This window comes from Haliotis asinina, chromosome 15 (genome assembly GCF_037392515.1).
Source record: "Haliotis asinina isolate JCU_RB_2024 chromosome 15, JCU_Hal_asi_v2, whole genome shotgun sequence".
NCBI lineage: Eukaryota > Metazoa > Mollusca > Gastropoda > Lepetellida > Haliotidae > Haliotis > Haliotis asinina.
In genome coordinates this window covers 49,783,723-49,797,317 of record NC_090294.1, presented here as the reverse complement: position 1 = coordinate 49,797,317, position 13,595 = coordinate 49,783,723, and the positions used below count along the sequence as shown (strand labels likewise).

General features: G+C 38.6%; 1 protein-coding gene across 1 annotated transcript in view; it reads right to left on the bottom strand.

Moving 5' to 3' along the window:
* Positions 1–13,595, bottom strand: part of LOC137265410 (adipose-secreted signaling protein-like) — a 36,808-nt gene that overhangs the window by 5,735 nt on the left and 17,478 nt on the right. Inside the window, exon 2 of the mRNA XM_067800807.1 lies at positions 10,338–10,565. Within this exon, the coding sequence (XP_067656908.1) occupies positions 10,338–10,565 (228 nt within the window). The remainder of the gene's footprint in view (positions 1–10,337; positions 10,566–13,595) is intronic.

Genomic DNA, 13,595 nt, shown 5'->3' with positions numbered 1-13,595 from the left:
AGTCAGTGGTCAGTCAGTGGTCACCTGGTCAGACAACCCATGCACATACTGATCAGCATAACTGCATGATGTTAGCCTACAGCATAAATTGTGCAATACAGCTTATTTACTCGGATGAATATTTTATATATTGGCACACTGCCAAAACAGTAACAAAAGGGCATGATCAGACCATGTGCTACACATACATTATCACCAATACCTTTTGACAACAGCTGACAACCATATCTCTGCCAAATAAAAAATCTGGCACTCCGCTTTCCAAACCGTTACCGTTAAATTCCAATCAGTACCAAGCTATGCAATTTTTTATTAAATGTTTGGCTGAAAACCAAAATCTTAAAATTAAAGGTTCAAAAGATTCAACCTTTCAGTCTTGCAACATCTTTTGTTATCCAGGAAACTGACATGAAAATTGAGCCTTACTGACATCAATAAAGTAACATCATATGCGTGATAACGACATTAGAAAATAGAACCTACATCAAAATGTCGCATCCACTGCAAGAGAGAAGTTGTCAATCCATCAAAGTCTTCATCCACTCTTCCTACACACACTACAGTGTAACAGCTGTGATAAATACTGTTACTAAAAGTTCAAAGAATCATCATATTATACCAAAGTCAATTATGTCAATATTTCTAAGCCTGCATGTGAATGGTTGTCATCGTTATAGTGAAACAAACTGGGTAGGAATTGTCCTCGGTGGGAATTGTCTGGGTGGCATTTGTCCAGGTGGCAATCATACAGGTGGGAATTGTCCTGCTCCCCATAGAATCACACAACCCTTGTAACACTACCATCGCGTTGGTGGACCTTTCTCTCTCATCTGATTTAGCCTTTTCATATTCAATGTATGTCGAGATAACATACAACTTTATAATGGCACCTACTCTCTCTTCTATACAATATACCATAATTCTTGGTGCTACAACTTGCTTACTATCCTTTGAAGGCATTGAATTCCAGACAAAAGACTTACACAAATGTTATAAAAATTTCAAGCTGTGAATAAAATAATAGCTGAGGGTTCAAAATTAACACATTTGTATATTTGAGCATCAGCAAAATTCAGGACAGACAACTGACAGGCCCTTGTAAACCTGATTCACCACCACTAGATGGTAGGTGTGGAGTAATTCATGTTTGCTGAAAACAAAAGTATATTTCTAGTCCTGTAAGACCCCATTGTATGCTGTAATCCTCTGCAAAGCACATATAAAAGCCCTGTCTTCCTGAACTGGCTCCATCAACTTAATCAAACAGATTGCAACAAATTGCAACAGACCTACGCCATATCTGGATAGGGATCACGTTGCTAGTAAGTGAGTTTAGTTTTATGCCACTATTTATCAATATTTCAACAATATCACAGTGGGGTACTCCAGAAATGGGTTTCACACATTGTGCCCGTTTGTGGAATCAAAACCATGTCTTCGGCATGCAGGAAGGAATGATTTAACCACTAGGGTATCCTACTGACCGTTGACCTGTTACAACCAAACATAAACCTTCAAAGCCAAAAACTAACCAGTCTCTGCTATCTGCTGAAACATATTCCAATGGCCTAAAAAAGCAAAATGGCAGTGAATCTTTTATTGAAGGATCAGTGAAGGTCAACAATGACATCAGTTATTTGCAAAGAGTGTAAGAATGCTGTGGCCATCGGTAACACTTGCTATCACCGTGTTGTACTAAGTGCCTGTTGCCCGAGTGTGCACAGCATAGCACTACTCCTTCCATAATATGACAGCTTGTACATAAACCACAATAATGAAACCCTAAACTAATGAAAAGAGTATTAAGGCAATCTGAAGCCAGAGTTCTACAACAGCCATTCAACTTTGTTTGAAAGCAGTAATATTCACTGAGCAATCGTGATCCCAAGCAATCCATCAAACTCTGTCCCACTTGGGTAATAAATGCCAGGTTTCCTATAAACTATACGATGAACATTCAGGGACAAACTGATTCTTCCCATTAAACAGCTCAACCTTGGTGGACACAGAGGTCCTTGCTGTGAGTTTATCGGCTATGAAAACAGACAGGGAATCTGGTTCATGTCGTATCTGAATGCTGATGTGTGATGTCAGCCATTAACAACCATTACATGGTTACAGGAATGTAATATTTCACCAGCACATCTCTGTAATCAATGAGTGAGTGAGTTTAGTTTTACGCTGCACTCAGCAATATTCCAGCTATATGGCAGCGGTCTGTAAATAATCGAGTCTGGACCAGACAATCCAGTGATCAACAACATGAGCATCGATCTATGCAACTGGGAACCGATGACACGTGTCAACCAAGTCAGCAAGCCTGACCAGTCGATGCTGTTAGTCACCTCTTACGACAAGCAACAGTCGCCTTTTATGGCAAGCATGGGTTGTTGAAGGCCTATTCTATCCCGGGACCTTCGCGGGTCCTGTATAATCAAAGCAGCCCTGATATGTCATCTCTTAGGAACACTTGAAATTCTACACTGATCTGGCTCCACTTGCATGCTTACAAGTGGACCCTTCAGAGATGGATTCTGGGTTTGAATCCAAGCATGGTGAGATTCAGTGACTTGCTCACATGGATTGATACTCATTTTGTCTGGCTCAGACATATTATTTACAAAACGCTGGAATATTGGTGAGTTAGGGTTTGACAAATAACACCAATCATGAGAGAAGGAACAATACTACATTTGCACAAACATCATAACCAGCTAGGTTACATGGCCATCACCATCTGCTGAGACATCATGAAATACCTGGACACACTAATTTCTGATTAAATCATCACTCTGACACAGTGTGCACCAAAGAATTTACCTTGCAATATGAAACCAGCGTAAAACAAGCAGTTGTTACTAAGGTGGCATAATCCCCGTGGCAAAATATTAAATCAAACATAAAAAGTAATGAAAATGAAGGTCATCAAGAATCCAGTTCTTTAGATGTTCCAATTTGTACATTTGTATGTACTTATGTATGGACAGACAGAGTTTAATACTATATTCCCCACTTTGCGCTAAACACATGGTTGGTGATAGTAAACCAATGGATGACAGAGTGAACATGAAATCAGCTTCATATTCTGAGAGTCCTCCTACTGAGCTATTGTATGCATTTGACAGGACGACACATTTTGAATCAGAACTCCATGGTTTTACAGTTTCTATGTCGTTCCAATGACACAGTCTGAATGCTGAGTCTTACAAAATGGCTGACCTTCACACAAAACAGAGCATGCCCCCTGCCTGTTGGTTCTGTCGGGTCAGTCCTTACCTAATGAATGTAGGTCATGGATTAGGGTGGGAAATTATGACAGAACCTCATTGTCTTGTCACGAGCCTGGAGGAGTCTGGCGCTGAAATACCTCCTTGGTGATTGCCATGAACATAATTACATGGAGGGCTGACACCATCTCCAGAACGCTGACACACAAACCTCAACTGAACTGATGAGTTCCCTCAAGTCACGACACTGAATCAATTTGCATGAATTACCAATTCATGTTGACAGCTTTCACTGGCTGTACAGGGGGCTTACAAAATTGTCAAAACTGGACATTTAAAACAATCACAGCTATCAAACTAATACTATGTTCAGAGGCTGTGGTACTGAAAACTTATTTCATACAAACTCATTTCCTTGACAATAGTTAATAGATAGTCTGATACCCAAACTTAATACTACATCAGGAGCCTTTGGAAGATGACCGACTCATCATGGAGATAGTCAGAGGGCACTTTCTGGAGCAAGGTGCTCAAAGGGCAAGCTTACACGAAAGTTAACCTTTTATCTTCCACTTTTCCATCATAACAAACGTGGTTTCATAGGCGAAACAATACAGATATCAGAAGTAACTGATTTATTCTTTGCATTAGGCCAGACCAATTTTATTTCTTGTTTTACGGATCCACTTGCCGTATTTTTTCAAGAATAAGAAAAAAAATAAATTAATATTCCATGAAAAAAAATCCATAAAAAAAGAAATAAAATTGGTCTGGCCTTATATTGATTCAAAGTTTCTACATTAACCGACAATTCTCTTGGCACAATGAACACAAAATGGCATATTTCCCTTGGAAATGATGTCATTGGAGCCCAGATATAATAAACAAATGACCCTGTTAGACCTCATTAGAACCATCTGACCTGGTGCAGGTATAGGTGTGGTTGTTGGTGTGCAGGCTAGTGTTTTAATCCACTTGTTGCCTGGCCATCAGCTGGCTATGTTGTCAGTTCCTCACTGTTAAATCGTACAAGTGTTACCATGTAACCAAATTGTAGAACATTCATTCTGAGTGGGTCTCTTTCAACCAACAGTAGCTTCTTTCACCAAACCTCAGATGTATATGTACTACTTCCAGCTTGCCATCGGTGAATGTGAAGTCATCCTACCTTTGGTACAGTCCTACATACCTGTTACAATATATGTCCCTCGTCCTCAACCTTCACTTTGATGTCGAAACCATATCTAAATCCATATCAAAAATACTATTCGCAGTTTTGAAGTCAGTTTTGTCTGAAATTTGGTTTTCTATAATATATCCTCCACTCATTACAGGGAAAATTTAGTGAAAATTACATGGATCTTACATCTAATCAGTCTTGACACAAAATCACCATTAATCACAAGTTATAGTTTGTCTTCATTTAAATGTCAAATTTCACTGGGAGAACTGAATTTAAAAAAAAACACTCCAACAAAAACAAAACAAACAAACAAATGTATCACCAGTATTTGTTTTGTTTGGTCGAATCACTAATCCTATTCTGAAACATTGTGGATTAACCGAGAATAGCTGAAAATATTTGGGACAAAACACGAATATTGATGTGAACTTTAAGCCAGTATATTTTATAAAATCACATCACACGTCAGTTATGTTTTGCCCGTTACATCACAGCCATAATTCAATACCATCTTCTTTACATGAATCCTTGAATTACTGAAAATAGAATGCCAAATGGTCCTTGTCTTCAAAACCAATGAAGTCTCAATGAAATCTAGCAAAACTTACCAGCTGAAGTACCAGCAAACCTACACTTATTATTAAATGGCAGTGCAGATCTTCCGTACCATGATAATATCCAGATTTTTAAAGAAGTTCAAAAATATATATTAAAATCTAAAAGGTTCAGTGATTGGATATAATGTTACTCATGTAAGGAAATGATGAATTCCCCGTAATTATTTGTTTTATATAGCTTATTCTCCTTTTGTATATATCTTTCTGTTCCTGTACATAGTTTGTTTCACTTCATGCATGTAAGCATTGTAAAATGTATATAGGAGAGGGTTTCACTAAGTTGGGATAACTTGTACCCAATCCATTCTCTGGAATAAATATGTTTAAAAGAAAAGCAAAACTTATCAGGTGTTATCAGGTGTTATAACAACATTGTTGACTTGGTCGACACATGTCATCGGTTCCCAGTTGTGCAGATCGATGATCATGCTGTTGAACTGGATTATCTGGTCAAGATTCGATTATTTACAAACCGCCGCCATATAACTGGAATACTGCTGAGTGCGGCATAAAACTAAGAAATTCACTCACCCACTCATAATCTAAGGGCAGTGACTCAGACCTGTTTAGCTCAGCAAACAAACGCCTCATAATGGCATTACATTTCTGCAGATGTACTGCAGGTATTACATTAATTGTAAGAAAAATAAATGTGTATTTTCAAACACTAATATTAAGTAAACTAAAAATGCCATTTTGGTTCACATATTTATTTTATTTTTTTCATGTACACTTCACCCTTAACAATTGTTTCTGTAATGCAGTCAATTCTGGCACCTCCTATAACCAGTACAGGATTTTATACTAGTGTACATATTCCAAACAGAAACCCCATACAGGCTTCCATGGCTTGTTCTCATCAGGAATTTCCATCAAGGCTGCTGAGGTCTTGAGGTCTATTTCTGTTTCATGTGTATACTGCTGGGAGCCAATCAGAGGGACTTCTTGTCGTTATTGTTTAATGCCACACTCCAATATTCCAGCTATATGGCAGTGGTCTAAATTATAGAGTCTGTACCAGACAATCCAGTGATCAACAGCATGAGTATTGATCTACCCGGGATAAGAAGACATGTGTTAGCCAAGTCAGCAAGCCTGACCACTTCATTCTGCTAGTCACCTCTTACAACAAGCATGGGTTGCTGAAGACCAATTCTAACCCAGATCTTCAAGGGTCTTCACCAAGGACTTGTTTTGTAAGCTGTGAAGTCTTAACATTCCCATATTCTAGACAAATCACACACTGCTCTCTGCTTGGAACTACCCAGATCTATGATTATGTGAATGAACAATGTAAATCCTATGAAATCAGATGGCATTGTCCATCCATCGGTCAATAAGTGCCCTACTACTGGACAAGGATAACAAAATCAATCCAATCACAACTGAATGGAAATTACAGACTACAGGCAACATAATTATAGCTCAGTTAAATCCTACATCAGGCCAGCAATCTGCAATACGAGGAAGAAACATGATTTGTGTAATGACGGTCTAAGTCCGCCATGCATGTACTCGGGCTGAATTTGTCTGTACTATTTGCCCGCCAACAAAATATTCCTCAAACCCTTTATCTATTCTTTATATACACAATACTGAGCAATGAACTGAAATGTCCTTTGTTGGAAGGTTACACAAATGTAAACCCCCATTCATTGTAAAATACATGGCCATTAACTCACCTCCATGTACAACAACCTCGTTGACATGAAAATAAATATCAAAAAGACCAAACAATCCACACAAATATTTGTAATATTGTAGGCATAGAATATGCTTCCATTATGGCAAAGACAAGTTTTATTGAGCCATGCAAGCAGTGATCAGTTCAGCCAACAGGGGTCAGTGAGTAAAAGAAGTGGCTTATGTTACCCATGACACAAACAGGTACTTGCCACAATGAACACAGCAACAATGAACGTAAATGTTTCCTGTTGCTTTTGTCCTCCTCAGAACAGTTGGTACTTGTTCATATCTGTCATCTGTACCATGTTAGTTAGAGAAGAATGGAAAAGCTGTACTACCAACTTAAAAGTTTGGCAAGTTATAATTGCCAAATGCATAACTGTCAGTCATTTGTTGAGCTAAGGCCTTAAAACAAAGTTGACTGTCGTCCGACTCGTCCTTTTTTGTATATTGGCCTATGTTGAGCACATTGCTTTATGGATGAGTTTCTGGTTACCAAACCTTCATCACGCTAATGGCTTATTTCTGTATGGATGGTGAAAACTAACACTTTCATTAACCAACTTCAAGGCACATTAGTCACTGGAGGTATAAATTCTTGCTAATGCATCTAAAACAGCAAGTAAACTGAAATAAAAATGACTATATATGCTGTGACTTTGTTTTGCTAAAGGCATTTTGTTACTTTCTGAATAACTGGAATTCATACTGATTGTTAAAATAAACCAAAGTTATCAGTGAAAGGGGTATGGAACAGGTATGGAAATCACATTTAGCCTTGTGGCTAGTGTTCGCTCATCACACCAAAGACCTGGGTTTGATTCCCAACATGTATACAATTTGTGAAGCATATTTCTGATGTCCCTCACGGTGATTCTGTTTATTTTCCTTTATTTCTTTTATACTGTCTCAGTTATACCTGCTACTCCAACAACAAAACAACATTAAACATATCGCTGACTGTGTGAAACCTTTGATTTTGCCTTCTATAATCAAAATAACAAATTAGCATTGGTAGCTATCATGTTTTATGACTGACAACCTGTCTGTGAATCATAAACCTTGACCTTATTCCACAAAACGAAGGTATGTCAGTGATTTAGCAGACGACTGAAACCATTTTCATCACTGTTAAAACAATGCAGAAGTTGACACCAGACATGGATTATGGTAATTACATGGATGAACAGACCAAACTGGCTGAAATGCAGCATGAGATAACCAGACCAGATATGGTCAATTTACCCTGATGAATGGAACATGTAAAAGTTTAACCAGACAACCAGACTGGCTAGCTGTAGATTAAGACTGTCAGAAATCTAGATTGTCTTGGGCAGGCAGACGGGCCTTATGTCATACAGTGTGCAATGACTTGACAAAGCTGGGGCATAAGCAAGCAGGAAGGATGTTATGTGCAACAACAACCTGTCTTACATGACTATAACTCCATTCTCATATATGATCTAAGCACATACAACATATATCCCAGTCAGTGGATCAAGTCCACCACATGCTATTTTTAACTCTCTGGAGAGTATTTGACTAACTGCCGTGGGTGCTGAAAACATGACCGTCACATCTCATCCTACCTGTTACCCTGTCACTGCTGGTGACAAGATACACATTTCAAATAAAACCACTGCCCTTGAGGACACACTGCTACATGTTGGTGGTTAGAGGCAGGAATGAAGCCCTATACATTCACAACAGCCAAGCAGTAATACAGTCAGCATTTGCGGACTTCCATCTCAACTTTGGTTATCTCTACCTGTACACTAGACAATGTACCAAGACTCATTTCTTAAAAACAACAGCATCACATGTTGAACCAGCTGCTCCAACAAAAGGCAAACCCTGAGTGATCCCTCATATACTGTAAATCACAAAGTTTTTGCGTCATATTTTTGTAAGTGGCGACCAACAGACGTTTTTACGTCACAATATTTTTACGACTTGCCTAATTCTCAAAACATAGTTTAGTTTGACAGTTTCAAAGCTTACTTGCATCTGAAAGTTTTAGCTGAAGTAAATCCAATCACATATTAAAGTTTGCAACTTGAACACCATTCAGTGGAGTACTTCCGCATGTATGCAATCAGTGATGTTTTCCTAAAAACAACACTTGCTGCATAGGCCAGATAAGCTTAAAACAGTTCAAAGGGATTAAATTAAATGGAATGACTCTAAAAAATTGGCACTGATGAAGGACCAGTTTAGTCAGTGTCGGCGAAGCTGTTGATCTCCACATAAGTGTCATGAAACCTATCCACGCCCGCTGGATGGTCTTGGCCTTTCAAACAGTCTCTAAGAAATGTGTGTTGCATGGTTGGCAGATGTATTGATTGAGTGACTTTTGTTCAGTAATGCTAGTAATTAGTCATTAATCATGTTGTTGACATTGCCTAATATATGTATTGTCTAGATCTATTGTTAATTATATAAACTGGTGAATAATAACTGGTGAAAGCGAAGATAGGACAGGTTGTTAACTGACTATTCATTGCATTCTACTATATTTTTGCGAGCTCAAGTCATTCGCAATTTTCACAGAAATATCATGCTCGGAAAAATTTAATGATTTACAGTATTCACCTTTCAGAAGAACATCTTGATGAGCAAGTAGGAACTGAAAGTGACCTCTGGTATAACCGTTAGATAAAGTCTGTTTACAAGCGATAGGCGGTATGAATATCAGTCAGGATTAGTACAAACACATTGATCTTGCTACATGCTTCATCCATCTCATACACAGGCATTCTTGCAGGATAAATGTGATACATTTTCAAGCTACTTAATGTTATAAGAAAGACTGCTATTTCAGTTGGCTGAACTTGTTCATACATGTGTGCATACACGCAGGAATGATTGGTGGCCTCATCTCAGCACAACAATCAGTTTCTGTGCACCTACTTCTTGGACTGTTATCACTGCCGTACAGAGGGAGACATAGTGTTATCATTGCCTTACAGAAGAGGCATACATTGAGTTTTCATTGATGTTCAGAGGAGGCAGATATAGTGTTATCATTGCTGTACAGACAAGATGAGATGGACAGACATAGTGTTATCATTGCCTTTGACAGAGGAGGCAGACATAGAGCTATTATTGCCTTACAGAGCGGCACATATGGAGTTATCATCGATGTACAGGAAGGGGAAGACATAGTGTTATCATCGCTATAGAGAGGGCAGACATAGTGTTATCATTGATGTACAGAGGGGCAGTGTGACTCCCAGGCCCTGAACCATATTATTTTCTCTACTGCCTTGTCTTCTCTGCAATGGAAAAGCTCTAAATGAAGCTAGTCTAGATTACCTTGGGCTCAGGATCATTGGTCTACCTGGGGTTCCTTTTCTATTTAAATGTTTGTTGCTATGAAAATTATAAATATTCAGAGGCAAAGCATTTGTCTAGCTTGCATTCAATAGTTTGTTCAATATTGTGAGAGGGCTGTGTTGGTCAAGCGGTTGAGTAAACCTAGTTTAGCTTTACCAGTTGGTGTCATACTAATTACTGGGTAACACGTACTGCTGCTGAGATAAAGATAGGATTTGGCCTAGGACTATATCACGAGATACCGGTCAGAGAGGCGCTAAAGTCAACTCTCTCATACACACTGCTCACCATCCTCGGTTGGCTGATACTTGTCCATCCTGACATGCAGATTCTGTAAAGGATCAGCTTCAATGTCCTCCCCAAGACTGTCTTTCACACAGAACGTCACCTGGTACAAGTGTCGGAACTGGAGGAAACCGAGGTGCACGTCATACTTGTCTCCTTGACGGATGATCTGAATTTCACTGTCGTGGGTGACAACTTGTTCAGCCGGAAAGTGGACATGGCCGTTCCTCTCTGTAATAAAGAATCACCTTTGATCAGCTTTGGAGAAAATCAATCATCAATCGCAGCAGCTTGGGAGATTATCAGGTAATATACCTTAACGCGACATTATCCGTGGAGGATAAATTGGCAACGATAAGGAAATGAACATCACCACGGGAACAGTATAGACAAGTAACGAGCTGTGAGGCTTGTGAAAGAGAAGTAATGACGTCCTAAAGGACAAGGTCACATGTGTCATTGTCTCTTCCAGCCATAAGAACATTACTGCCCACAGCAATGACATCTATCACCTGACCCGTCCAGTATCGTAGTATCACCCACACAAATAATCATGGATAATGGGCCATTGGAGAGCTGGTATCAGGGCCTTGAGTACATGTCATCAACTTCAAAAACCCTCTATAGTATGACAATTAATCCAATCCATTTCCTTCCCTTTGACATTATTCCTGTAATTTGGTTAAATGGAACAATACTTTAGGTTTTATTTGTAATTACTGACGTGAGCTACCCTCACTCACTATTCATCATTACTACCATTCATCAAATATATCACTCAATGTCAGACAAGAATACAAACATATCTCTTATTGTTACAAGACACAACTACTTACAAACTGATTTTATGTTTAATTAACTTTCAGTGAATCTCCACAGGCTTATCCCTGGCAAATTTAAATACTATACGTATGACAACATACCCGAGAAACTAGTTATATTCAGACACTGACTTCCCATCTCTATGAACAATTGAGTAGTATAGTTGCGAATTATTTCTGACATCAACTTTCCCCACTGAGCAAGATCAGGTTGCAACACATCCATTACCTTGAAAATCCATTTGCTTTTTCAGCCGAGTTCTCAACATGAATAGAAATTTAATGCTGATGGGGTTTTTTCCATTCTGTTAGCAGTGTTTGTAACTGATCTTGCATTCAAAACCTTTACAGGAGCTTGAACCTTTATCAAACATCTCTTTTGGTCATAAATGAAATTAGAATTGACAAACTTTTCATCACATCTCTACACACAGCAAGTTCTAAGGAAAATTATACAAATTTCAAGCTAGTTCACTAGCTTGAGACGACAAAACTGTCAGAAACAGCAGATGGCATTCGTCATAGACTGGAAACACATCAAATTGTGAAATATGAATTCCAAACAACTCCAACATATTCCCAGCATAAACACAAAAAAATATGAGCTGACAAGCCATAAGCTGTATTTAATGCCTCTCTTCTTCATTATATTCTTGTCTCACAAACATGCTGTACAACATAAATTTAACGGACATGATATAATTCTGAAGTAAATGTTTTCCCCTGGTACTATGCCAACAACATCGCTGACAACAACATTCCTGCAACCACCTGCACTGTGTTTATGTCCCAGGCAGATGCAGGCTGGCAATTGTAGTGTATCTTATACACAACAAGAGACACTCAGGAAGATAACCCATGCCTGCACATCTTTAGGTAGATGTTCCCCACAGGATGGCACAAAACCTTCATCATGAGGCCACTTCTGTCTCTGGAGCAGACATACAATCTCTTTGGAGATAAATGGGTGTTAGTGATGCATGTGTGACATTCCTCATCAATTTGTCTGATATGCCTGCAGTACTTGGGGGCAGACTGTGTTTTTGTTGATCCTGAATTGATTGTGTCTGAATTGTCTTAACTGGTGCTCATGATATCAATCACTGAATTGGCTAACTCAGTTATTTATAGAACACTATTATCTATCTAGATTATTGCTGACTGAGGCTTTTAAACAACTCAAAATAAACAAACAAACAAACAAGAAACATGCTGTTTCACATATTATTAATACATTGAAGCGCCTCATGTCAGGAATATGTAAATAACATGCATTTTTCACATAGAAATGAAATAAATGATATGTTTTGTCAGTAATATGAGAGAAGCAGTAATTGTTTGTTTCGGGACACATGAATATAAGGGACCGTTGCTTACAGGTGGGGTTTAAGATACAAGGCTAGAGTGAGTGAGTGAGTTTAGTTCTATGCTGCACTCAGCAATACTCCAGCTATATGGCAGTGGTCTGAAAATAATCGAGTCTGGACAAGACAATCCAGTGATCAACAGCATGAGCATCAACCTGCGCAAGTCAGCAAGTCTGACCACCCAATCCCATTAGTCGCCTCTTACAACAAGCATAGTCACCTTTTATGGCAAGCTTGGGTTGCTGAAGGCCTATTCTACCCCGGACCTTCACGGGTTCATGATACTTGATAGTCTGTGAGATTCTCAGCATGTGCTACATCACACTGCTTCTCATTCCAGGGGTAATAGAGCAGCCAGTGTTGTTTATTACACCCAAGTCAAGGTTAAGAAGAACATCAACAAATACACTTAAAACAAGGGTTTTCTGAATTTGATCAAATGTTGCCACATTTCAAGTCTGAGGCTATTAACATTCGTCTGATCATTACTTTAACCTCAAACACTTACCAGGGTTCTAAACCACAAAAAAATAATAAAATTACAACCAGTTCTATAGTTTGTCATAGGCTCACCAATGTCGTACTGCTATGAACACTTTGCAAGGGATCCAGCACACAAAATTGTAAGCAATGCTACTTAGCTGCCCTGGAAGAGGAATCAGTTTTTGGCAAGTCTCCAGACTGGACTCACTAATAAGACATATGGCCTTTTCTCCATCTAAATAAGTGAATAAAACCATGGTTATTTTAATATTGATTTATCACAACAACATAACATGGACTGATATTGATTGTTTATCACCCACACACCAGTCTGGTGCCCAGGGGTTAGTTAGAAACTGAATCTGTTCAGTTCAGTTTCATTCAAGCTTCATTTTCAGTCTGACTCAAATCAAATGATTCTAAAGTAGCAATTCAGTTAAAATGTATTGTTGATGTAAGCAGCAAAATCATCAGAGTTTTTAAATTCTTTGTGTCCTGGTTTCATCAGAAAAGTAGTACAAGTCTTACTTCACGAAAAAGGTGTAATACCCAGAATAACATGTTTAATTAATACCATTAGTCCTTGCTGT